Here is a 12,428-nt window from a genome sequence, read left to right on the forward strand (position 1 = left end):
AGGTCTTAAGGATTTCTTTTTGAGAAACAGTCTTACTCTGTAGCCCAGGCTGGCCTCAGTCTCAAGGCAATCCTTCTGCATCAGCCATTTCAGTGCTAGGACTCCAAGTGTGGCTTCCACACCTGTCTTGGGGTGACAATTTTGAAATGTAAGGCCGCATACATAAAAAACACAGTGTGTGTTACTCCCAAAGCACCTTGCACTTCTTTTTAAAAGTGAAGTTCAGATAATGAAAGGAGAAAACTGTAAGGAAAAAGCAAAGTGGTGAAGAATAACTGTAGGTATAATGTTCTTTTGGAATGTATACAATTTACCCTTGTTCATTCAAATGATAATTTCTCTCCCCTACTATCTGGGGAAGATACACTTGTCTCAAGTTTGTGTAAACATGCCACCATTTGTTCTCTGTGTTGTCAATTAAAACAACCAGCCCCAACGCTGAGCAATGGGGAAGTATAGGGTGGCACATCCTGGTCTAGAGAGGAAGAGGAAGGAGAGGACAAGGGGGAGGAGAGGTCTTGGAACCACGTGGATAAATGAACTGGACCTAAGATATGATTAAAAGCAAGTATAATGGGTGAAATCTGAATGGTAGGAAACTAAGCAGGCTTGGAGGTTTAGGATAGAGTAACTATTACCCAGCATTGTGCTCTAGATTAATTAAATAAATCCTAGTCTCTGTGTGGTAATTCGGGTATACGGCTGTTTAGGAATAACCGCTGCTTAACTAAAAGATATATTAATAATAAATATTAATAACCAACAACAAATGACAGAATATAATTTTATCTCTGGATTAAGACTTCTTTAATATACATAATGTATAGTACTTCATATAATTTATTAATGTCATTTTCTATAGGACACTGTAATTAATTCAGTGACATTAATATTGACCTCATACAGACAAAGGATGGGTTTTCTTGTGTACCAAGTACAAAACATGTGTTAAGGAATTAACATAGACAACAGTTGTACAAGATCAACTTTCAGGATGACTCAGTTTACAGTAGTCAATTCACATGGTTTTCCATCAAGACGTGGATGCCACCTGGTGTAGCCAAGTTTGTGCAATGGCAGCTGTGGGCCTGACTACCTCCTTTTGCCAGCCCCAGTTTTGCCTGTTTTACTGCTGCCACTACTAGATTTGCCAGAGGATTTTGAGGAGAAGAGTCTTGTCATAAACTCAGAGACATCAGGCAATTCATGGTTGGAATTCAGCATGTTCATTGACTGCTCCATCTCCTGCAGGGAAAGAAAGCATCAGATAGGCGAGGTGCTCCCCCCTGGATCTACTGAATCATTTGCAGGTATACACATATAAATTGAGTAAGTACTCTCAAGAGACTGTTAGTAAGCAAAAATTGATTAAGGAATCAAAATATCTGGACTAGGCATATTAGGGATCTTATGTATTCCAACTGTGAAACAAGTAATGCATACAAAGAAGCTAAGGTAGGTACAATGTTTCAGCTACATGAAAAGCCGCTAGTGTTTACCAAGACAACCAACTGAATTTATCTTATTTTAATGGAAACAGCTAATTGAATGCATTTATACGAAGTCCTAGAAGAAATTTGCCATGGGAACTAGGATAAAGTTGAAAGTGCTCAAGCTACAGCTACACTGCTGCAGTGAAACAGAACAAGCTCCAGAACATAAAGCAGACGCTAGCACAGGAAGCTGAGGCAGTTCAAGGACAACCGAGACTCTATGTGAAACCAGACTTAAAAACCTGCACTAGGGTGTTGCTCTCTGTCAATGTTAGAATACGGCAGAGTGCAAAGCCATGGGTTTGCTCTCCAGCGCCCGTGGGCACACCCACTTATTGCATGTCAGTGCACACACACAAGTTCAGAATGCCACTTCAAAAAGACACACAACCACTCAAAAGTCCATGGCTGGCTGTCAGCTTACCCGTCTCATGTCAGGATCACTTGTGTTGACCACTTTAGGCAGAAGCACAAATATCAATAATGGAAGAACCATCATCATAACCTGAAGAAGGAAAAACTTAGAAATGTTTTCTTCCACTTTAGCTTATGAAACAAAATCTGTTTTTAATAACTAGTGACAAGAGTGAAGTGTGTCCACAGAACAGAATGTTTCACCGTGGGTGAGGAGGTGGGCGCTGTGTGATGCTATGGAGCATCTGATGATAAAGCCTGTGTGCCCGGGCTTTACTGACACCACACTTCTGCATGCCTCCTATCTTTGTAAAGAGTTTAGTTTTAACACAAATAAGTTCCAAATGGAACTGTCTGCTCATTCTCCTCTTCCTGCAAGCTGGCACTGGGATTGTGATTCCAGAGGGGCTGTCTGTACTGTATTGCTCTGTACTAGCATCTGTGCTGCTTCCTCTGAGCTGCATTGCTGCTCTTGTCAATTACACCACCCACAGCTTGCAGCGTAGTACAAGGCAACTACTTGAGCACATTTATTCTGAGGATAACCTAGAATCCTCAAGCACTTGACACACTTCTGTGCAATTTCAGAAATGAGAACACTGAAGATGAAAATGGTGGGGTCCCACTGCTGATATTTCTCTTCTCAGCTGCTCTCCTGCCCTTTTAGCTCTGGTAATAAGCTTTAGGCACTAATTTATCCCTCACTAGATGTATACTGTTTATAATGCTAACATTTATCAGTAAGGCGCCTATCTGAAGTTGAAGACTCCTAAGATAATTCAACTTTTAAAAACAGATTTTTAAATGTTCATTTGCTTCTAAAGAATGCATTTTTTATATTTTACTAGTAGGACCATAGCATCAGCTTCAGAATCAATAATAGCTATTTAAAAATACTCCAAGATTACCACTTTCTTCACTACACTTGTTTTAACAAGAGGAAAGAACGCCCTACTAAAGGGACTGCGCTGTAACCCGTTTGGCAGAGCGCTTGCCTAGCATTCAGGAGGCCCTGGGTTTGATCCCAGCACTCACTAAACAACTAAGCATGGTAGTAACCCTTGTAATCCTAGCACTCCCAAGTGCTAGGCAGGAGAATCTAAAGTTCACTGTTATCCTCAGCTACATAGCAAGTTCAAGGCCAGCCTGAGATCCATGAGACCCTTTCTCAAGCAACAATTAAACATTACATGTACCATCAACACTGGCTAGTTAATAAAAGACAGTGCATATATACAATTATACAAAGAGGTAGAATGGTTAACTCCATATGCAACTTAGTACATACTCTCATTCTATCTTATATCTCACAAAATCTGATCTCTTCCTCAATATTTATTTCAATTGCACACTTCTTACGAAATATACAGTGGAATTCTCATTCCTTTCATTATCTGTTCCCAAAGATACAATTTTCCCAATTTCACCCTTCCCACTCACAGGAGCTTAAAGTTTTCAACTGCTAGAAGCAAACCAGGGCTTAGTAAAATGCTCTATACATACCATTGGGTTCATCAGAAAGTCAGTCCAGCCCCACGATTCCCTCTTAATAAAGTAGGAAGGTGGACCTGAAGATTTCATTTGAAGAGGATAGGGTAATCTGACCACTTCTGATGTTTTGATATAATTCACATATCTTGCTCTGATAAGGAAACAGGACAAAGCAGATTCTATGAGAATCATGTCTAGGGGTCAGGCAAGAGTTCAATAGTAGGACATTTGTCTAGCATGTATAATGTCCTGGGTTGGAACCGAGGCTACACACAAACAAAGCAAAACAAAAAGCAAGACTAAGAATTGCTCATGTTAGCAATGCCTTAGACTTACCTCAGCTTTTCCAAAGCACTTTAGCATATAAACTTTTTAAAAAAGAGAATTTAAAAAAATTATTTTATGTTATGGTGTTTGGCCTTCCTATATGTCTGTACACCATGTGTATTGAGTATCTAGGCATGCCAGAAAAGGGCTCAGATATGCTAGGACTGGCGTTAGAGCTGCCATGTGGGTGCTGGAAATTGAAGCCAGGTCCTCTGCAAGAGCAACCAGGGCTCTTACCTGATGAGCCAACTCTCTAGCTCCCCATCTGAACTTTTGATCTTGAAAGTTCCATCAAAGCATCTGTCCATAGCACTCATCAAGGTACACAGGAATTAGATTTAGGGTCTGTCAGCTCTATCATTTCCTACACTTGCAGGTCCATATAACTCCTTACTTTCTTTTTATATCAAGCTTTATTTTAAATCTGGGTGTGGTGGCGATCTCTGTAATGCTAGCCCTGGGAGGTAGAGGCAGAGGGTCAGAGTTCAAGGCCAGATTCAGTTACACAGAGACCTGCAGGCTTGCCTGGGCTTCATGAAACTTTGTCTCAAAAAAAAAAAAAAAAAAACAGCAAAGTCCCCCAAAATTCTTTTAGAATCTTTCCCATTTATAAGTTCTTACATTATGTATACAACTGAATTTATTTTACTATACACATACAAAAATATTAACTTACAAATTTTTGAGGTCTAAGACATACATTACTGGAAACACCCATTTTTTTTTTTTGTTGTTGTTGTTTTGTTTTTCAAGACAGGGTTTTTCTGTGTAGCCTGGGCTGTCCTGGAATTCACTCTGCAGACCAGGCTGGCCTCAAACTGAGAGATCTGCTTGCCTTTGCCTCCTGAATGCTTATGCCACCATTGCCTGGTTGAAACACCCAATTTTTAAGACTATTTTGCAGGAAAAGTATATGAATCAAGAAAGCCATTTGAAAAATGCATTGAGAGTATCTCATTTTTGCCAGAAATGTAGAAAAAAAAAAGTTTTTTTTTTGTTTTTTTTTTTTTAAAGCTGGGAGTGGTGACACATGCCTTAAATCCCAGCATTCTTGACTCCAGTGGAGGCAGAAGCAGCTGGATCTACACTGAGTTTGAGGACAGCTGGAAATACACAGTGAATTCCATGTCAGTCAGGGCTACAAAGTAAGACCTTACCTCAAAAAATAAAATAAAAACCCTTACTAAAAGTCATTCATGCATAATCCACTTTACTTTAGAAATTGTCTATTGTCTCATTGTTCACTTTTAAAATTTCAATATATTTGTTTGTTTGTTTGTTTCAGTGGTGGTGGTGGAACCAGGTTCAAACCCAGGGTCCCGAGTATGCATGGCAAGTTCTCTGTCACTGAGCTATAGCCCTAGCAGGTTTTTGTTTGTTTGTTTGTTTTGCATTGCTATCATTGTCCATTTCTTTATCTGTGTTGCAGTTTGGGTAATTTATTTTGTCTTCCAGTTCATCAGACTTCTATTGTAGAAGATTTATTAATTTTCAGATGGTCTTTCTATTCACCCGCTCTAGCTCAAGTGACTGAAACAGAGACCTATTGATTTATTCAACAAGCTTTAAGCACAATAATCAGGCAGGTATGGTTTTCTAAGCTAGTCTTGCTACTTCCCAGCCACAAGCCCCAAGTTATTTGCCAATATTGATCCTTTCTGAGCTGAATCTGTTCTATCAGGCCACATCTTTTCTCTCAATCTTCTTTTTCCTTCTCTTCTCTCACATTGTGGTCCCTACCTGAGACCTGGCACGGGAATGGAAGCCCTGCCTACTTCTCTTCTGGCCAGTTACAGGCTGTCCAGCCTTTTTATAAACCAATAAGAGATAATTGGGGAACAAAGTTTACACAACATTGTTCAGAGTACGTGATAATGCCCATCTCCAGACTGCAACCAGATCTTGGGGTCCAGAATTTAGCATTTGTATACATATAGCACCAGACCAACTCACAACAGTGACACATCTTGATCTTTCCATCTAGATGCCTCTATTTATTGTAGAAGTTCAGTATCTACTGCCTATTTTGATATATAACTTGTCTAAGCAGGAAATCTTGTTTCTTTTTAAATCCTATAAAGACTATTATTTTAATTGAGACAATGCTACAAACTTACACATAGTAATTTTTCCAATGAGAACAGATATCAAGTCTTTCTTTTCTTTAATCACTTTAAATAAAATGGAAAGAAGGATCTGTGAGATGGCACAGCCAGTAAATATACATACTTTTAAACTACTTTAGCTCATATCTAATATCTGTACTATCTAGTACCTAGAGGTCTGTTTCATGGGTGGCTCAAAACACTTTGTTGGAAAAGTAGACTTTATTTACTCTGAATTTTAACAGTAGTTAAAAATACAGCAAATAGAAATGTTTTTCTGCATTTAAAAAGGTAATACGGCATTACCTTTCAGAGAAATTAGCATTTCTATGTGCTACTATTGCAGTTATATTAACCAAGGATCACCTTCAATCACCAGGTTGGAAGTTCCTAGACTTTGTGAAATGTTATAAATTTGTATCCCAGGTAAAACATTTTCATTTATCTAGGTTGTGGCTATATGTATGTGTGTGGGCACAGAGGTGCTACAGTGCACTTGTGGAGGTCAGAGGACAACTTGCAAGAGATCATGTGGGTCCCAGAGTTCACACTCTGGTCACTAAGCTCCATGACATGTATGTTTACTGGCTGTGCCATCTGACAGGTCCTTCTTTCCATTTTATTAATATCCTCATGTTGACTTAAACTTTACAATTAGAGCTGATAATCCCCCTAGGGAAATTTGTAGTGTGTAAAGGAGAAGCTATAGAAACTTCTAGACCAACTTTGTAGTAAGTAGAGGGATTATCAAGATATTTCAATGAAAAGTCATGAGTAATAGTTCTAATTCAAAAAAGCTAAATAATTCTCAACTTAAAAGTCACCTTTCAATGGTAAATTTCATAGTCCTTTCCCCCTACAGTAAGTAATGTAACCTTAACTCTATACAATTATAGTAGGAGTTTATCATATTAGAAGCATTCATCCAGAGGGAAAATTTTCAACTTCACAGTCTCAATGCTCAGATTACAAACAAAGGTAAATTAAATGTTTTAAGAAGTAACTGTGGTTTAAATAAGAAATGCTCAACCTTCACTATAAATTCCAAAAGTAATACATAACAACATACTAAATAGACCAGGTAGCCTCACCTCATTTTTCCTTTTGAAGTGATATCAACTCGGACAGGGTCAAATTTATAAGCTGGAGAAATAACCTCCACTACATAAGAGCCAGAGGGAATATCATGGACCACAAAGCTCCCGTCTGTCCTGGAAAAGGAAAATCATACTTAGTTACTTAGTTACTTGTCATCACCTTCGTCTTTCCCTGTTTGAAAGCACTTGCTTATTTCCCAATGGTTCTCAAAAAAACAGCAGACAGAAGAAAACCAGAAGTAGTGGCTTAAACCTATACTGCCAACACTAGAGAGGCTTAACCAGGAGGATCACCATGGTTTTGAGGCCAGCCTAGGCTACAAAGTAACTTTCAGCATAGCTTGGACTACATCAGATAACCCTGTCACAAACAAACAAACAAACAAACATGTGAACAATTGGAAGCAGCTAACCAAAATAGAAAATACAGGTATGGTGATTTATTTCTGCAATCAAAAAACTCAAGAGAGTGAGGCAGAAGGATTACTGCCAGTTTGAAGCCTCCTTGAACTACATAGTGAATTCATGGCCAGCATGGGCTACACAATCTGTCCTTCTTCCCAAATAAACAAAAATTAGCAAAATTTTGTTGGGCCTATATCTTATATTCCAGAATTTTAACAGTTTCTGAAACTAGATGAGCTTATGTCAAAGTAATAGAGATTCCTTCTGCAGGTACAGACGGCAGTAAAAAAAAAAAAAAAAAAAAAAAGAGCACTTCCTACTCTAAAGCCTTATCTTCAGTGAAGAGAAATTATCAGTGTATATTACTACAATAGCAGGGTTCCAACTGCATTAAATTCCCTCAATATATTCATATTATTAAAAAGAGAATTCTATTCAAGTTTTAATTTATATTTGTTGGCTTTCTTTTTCACATGAACATATTTCAGCGCAAAATTGTTCCATTTATTATAAACAGTCCCATTTACCTTAGTTACTTTTTGGCTAGTTATATAGAAACCTATAATTTAGTAGTTAAAACCTTCATCTTTTCTCTAATCCTAATACGTTTAAAAAAAAATACCCAACCAAAAGCTGGTAATTTCTTCTTGCAAGTCAAAACTAGCTTGTCTAGAAAATGAAAAACTGCTATTCCAAGGAAAAAGACATTAAAAATTAAGATGAAATGTGTTTCTTGTCATTGAAAGTATATACTAAGGTAAGACAGAAACATAAGCATTAAAATACCTTATTCTCCAGCTGGACATGTCTGCCCTCCAGACCCACTCTCAAATATACCTTCAGAATTTTGTTTTGTGTTGTGTTGTTGGAGGTTCTAGCAATTTCAAGAGGAATACATGTGGTGTGGTGAGACAGGAGACACCTGTCTAGACAAATCAACCCTGACAACCAGTGAGATGACAGATGCCACAGCCATATCACCCTCACATCCTCCAGACCCACTCTCTACCTTTTTCTTCATGTCTATGAGAAGGGGAAAAAAATGACCTTAGAATAGTTCCTCCACAACTTTATCACTGACAGGCCATCTCTAAGTGGCTCTGCTCAGGACCATGGCTACACGCAGCCTCCCCCTCCACACACACACCCTTCCAAGTTTCCAGTAGCCTCTTCTCTTCCTCTTCCCTCTAGCTCAGAGGATATAATTGTTTGTTTGTTTTGCTTTTGTGTATTTTTAGATAAACAGTGTTGAGGCTGTAAGCTACAGGGTACTGCACAATCTGATTATTTCTTTGTATCATAATGACTATATTGTTTTAATCCTTTTGTCAAACTCTATTCCAATTTTAGTGCATATTCTGCTCTTTTGTTTTGGGGGGACAAAAGTCTTGCTATATAACCCAGGATGGCCTCAAACTCACAATGCTACTGCCTCATCCTCCCAAGATCTGGGACATAAGTGTGTATATTACATCCTGTCATCTTCTGCTTCTTGATGGACCATGACAGAATCAATTTCAAAACTTTTTTTTTTTTTTCTGAGCAGAGGGGAAGAAAAAAAAGAAATAGATGACTATTCAACATAAATAGAATCAGAATTACGAAAAGAAAAATCAAAGCTAGGTATGACAGCAGATACCTGTAATCCCATCAGAATATGAACACTGTAGGACAAGAGTGTGAGGATGAACCACACAGTGAAACTGTGCTTTAAAAAAACTTCAAAAGTAAGTAGTATACAATCTCATAATATCAAAACAAAAACAAAAACAAAAACAAAATGACAACTACCTAACTGTACAAAACCAGAAGTCTAGACAAGTGAGTTGTGGTTTACATGTATATTACAATATGAAAAATGGCTGGAGTACTCTTTAACCCCAACTTCTCTCATTTCCATTAGTAAAGTCCTAAGCTACCTCCCCACAAACCAAAAGTATAGTCAAACTTGTATGCTGGTTATTCAAAACAGCTATAAGACAAATTACCTACCTACTTCCAACAAGACTATCGCCATTAGATCACATCAACTCTCAATCAGTCTGTCTATATGAATATAAGAACATGAAGTAGTATAAAAATTATTTATAAATGTTAAATGAAAATTGCAGTCTGTGCTTTACTCTTAAAGATGAGTCATATGATTCTAAAAAAAATACTATGAAACATTAGAGATTGTTATCTTTCTGTTGCAACTTTTAAAAAGAAAACATGTTTTTATATTTTCTTCAATAAAAATTCTATTTATTTATTTATTTATACTTGGGAATCACCCCAGGACCTCTTGCACACTAAGTCCCACCACAAAACTGTATCACCAGCTTTTTTTTTTCTCAACTAAGTTGCTCAGAGTGTCCTTTACCTTATGATCCTTTTGATTCTGGTTCATGAGTAGCTGAAGTAATAGACATGTTTCACTGTGCAAGGCTAATACTGCATATTATATAACAATATATATAACATTGTATTTTTAAAAAATATCAAAATAAACACAGGTCAAGTTTTCAAAAGTGCTGTATACTGCAGTAGTTGAATTCTCAATTAAGCCTTATCTTCCAAATCTTAATGGCTTTTATTATTAATGAATCATTAATTAGGATAAAATTTAAACAGTACCCTAGTGACAGAAAGCATTAAAATACTGGTTGCCAATCTGTCATTATTTATTATTCTGAGGTTGAATTTCCCACAAGGGAACTTTAACAATCTGCAGAATCTGCAATTCAAAAATTTAAATGTCCACATTTAAGATGTATGGGTTTCAGATATCACAAATTTGTCTACAAAGCCATCAAAAAAATATTTTCTTTCAGTTCATAGTTTCAACTCCAAATACTTGTGGCAAAATTTAAAACATAAAATTTAAAATCATATTCATGCCTAGAAGGGTGAAAAGACTGTTGACAAATCAAAGCGCTAAAAATTCATCCCACCTTCCAAGATAAACATGAATTCCATACTCTTAAGAACAAAAAAGAACAATTATGTGTAAGTAATCTTGAGAAAGCCTGGTCTGGCATAAATGACGGCTGCGACATCGCAAATCCCTCGACGAATTCAAGTGTAAAAAGAACAATAATCACAACCTTGGGCCAAAAAAAAAAAAAAAAAGGAAAAAAACCCCAGCACTCTTTGATTAATAACTTCAGAGCCCATTAATTTTAGAAACAGGAACATTAGCCTTCCATTCTATGCCAACACCGGGAGTCCTTTGGGCTTTGACAATTCCCACTTGTTTAGCATCTTTCTACACAACCCTAAGCTACCAGAAGACTGACATGTAGACTGCAACTAAGTTCCAGAGAAACTTAGACAAGATGCAAATGAGGCAAAAAAAAAAAAAAATCCAACAGACCATCAGCCCTCTGGGCCCAAGATCCGTCCCACACAGGGGCCGAAATGATGCTACAAATAAATGACCCCACTGTCTTAGGAGCCTGGGACCACTGTCCGTCATCCTCGCTGCTGAAGCACCTCACCAAGGTCTCCCAGCATAGACCGTTAGTGACACCGGTGCCTTCACCGGTGCCTTCAGTCTGTGACAGCTACATTGCCGGTCCAGACACCGTGCTGTCCCAGCTGGATACCCTTCCAGCGTCCACCCCAACCGCTTCCCTGCTGCCCTCAGGATGCTCACTTAAGGAAGCCGACGTGCTCTTCTCCGTCTACCAGCACCCGGGCCGCGGAGATCCAGTCCTGAGGCTTCACCCCTGGAACGACGGCACGTCCCTCGATCTTGAAACGATCTCCTGGGCCGACCCCACTACCTCCCAGGCCCTCGGCAGCAGCCCCAGGCACCTCCGAGCTGTGGGCATCTCCTGATAGCAACAGAAGCAAGATGGAAAAGAAGCCCCACAGAGCACCCGCCATGACAGCAGCTCTGAGGAGTCAGGCCCACGGCCCGGAAGCCCTCCCCCGCCTCTAGGCCGCTGCGGCGGCCGCCGCCGTCCGATGTCGTCATCACCGCGAGCCGGATCTAGCTCCGTCCTGCGCACGCCCCCGGAGAGAAAGGAAGACCAATCAGGAGAAAGGACGCAGAAGCGACGCTCCGAACGTCCTAGGGCTGGGACTTAAAGGTGTTAGGGAGGGAGCGTCCGGAGTGGTGGCGGGATGTTTGTTCCTGTGGGGCTCGCAGGTGCCGGAGACCTCATGGGAGAAAAGGATAAAGAGACCGAGAGGGACGAGGATCTGAAGCGCTGAGTGCTGGGACTGTAGCTAACGTGTCAGACGGACTCTGTCATTTTCTTGAGGCTAAGTATTCTTTCTACCAAAGATCTCTGTAAAAGAATATTTAGAGCAAGGTGTGCTTTTTACCCTGTGTACTCAGCCTCCATGGAAAAGTTACAGAAGTTGAAACTCATGCAAGAGCCAAATATTCTAAGCTCCCGATAGATAGTGAAAATGCAGAAATTTGGGCTGAAAAGGAAAAAAAAAACAAACTCTTTTTTGTATATAAAGGTCCTCCCCTATCAGTGGACTTGGAAAGGGGCAGGGAGGAGATGAGGGAGGGAGGGTGAGTTTGGGAAGGAATGAGGGAGCGGGATACAGCTGGGATACAGAGTTAACAAAATGTAACTAATAATAAAAAAAAAAATTAAAAAAATACCAAAAAAAATAAATACGTGAAGAACGTTTATTTTCATTCTATTTTATATTTTGCTTATATATATTTATATTTTTATATATATATATATACACACACACATATATGGCATATCAGTTACTCTGGTGTGGAGTTTTTTCTTGCTGCGGTCAGCTGGGTTGTTGTGGAAGGCCTACCAGATTAATACTGCAACCTTGACGCTCTTCCCCAACCTCCTATATTCAACAACTGAGGTCTCCATCCTCTGCCACATCATGAAATTAAAACCAAGTTTTTATTTTCTTCAAGTGTATTTTTTGGCAACCCATTTTTATTGATATCTTAGACACGTGCAGGTATCTAATGAATGATCAGTACCGGTTCTGATAATGAAGACAGGAACTTGGAAGTTGCTTTTTTTTCTGTAGGAGCAAGAGTGGAAGAGGACCAGCTGCAAACACCCAGTGAGATCTGTCTCCCCACTTCTACCTTATTCTCTTGTCTACTGTCATTT

General features: G+C 39.0%; 1 protein-coding gene across 1 annotated transcript; it reads right to left on the reverse strand.

The window, feature by feature from the left end:
* Positions 1-783: 783 nt before the first annotated feature.
* Emc7 (ER membrane protein complex subunit 7) lies at positions 784-11,263 on the reverse strand. Its single transcript, XM_055599096.1, has 5 exons — positions 10,970-11,263; positions 6,922-7,041; positions 3,411-3,549; positions 1,918-1,998; positions 784-1,245 (listed from the first exon to the last, which is right to left on the reverse strand). Exons 1-5 carry the CDS (start codon positions 11,200-11,202, stop codon positions 1,093-1,095), a joined length of 726 nt encoding a protein of 241 aa, XP_055455071.1. The 5' UTR covers positions 11,203-11,263; the 3' UTR covers positions 784-1,092.
* Between the last annotated feature and the right edge of the window lie 1,165 nt (positions 11,264-12,428).

The sequence above is a fragment of the Psammomys obesus genome, unplaced genomic scaffold (genome assembly GCF_907164565.1).
Source record: "Psammomys obesus unplaced genomic scaffold, mPsaObe1.curated_primary_1811, whole genome shotgun sequence".
NCBI classification, from domain to species: Eukaryota; Metazoa; Chordata; class Mammalia; order Rodentia; family Muridae; genus Psammomys; species Psammomys obesus.

Bases quoted from the DNA above. Each gene is read 5' to 3' on its own strand.
- Emc7 (XM_055599096.1), bottom strand. From the start codon at position 11,202: ATGGCGGGTGCTCTGTGGGGCTTCTTTTCCATCTTGCTTCTGTTGCTA. The intron at 3,550-6,921 runs GTGAGGCTACCT...TTTCCTTATCAG, and splicing joins ACTTCAAAAGGAAAAATGAG to AGCAAGATATGTGAATTATA. The intron at 1,246-1,917 runs GTAAGCTGACAG...CTTTCCCTGCAG, and splicing joins GTGATCCTGACATGAGACGG to GAGATGGAGCAGTCAATGAA.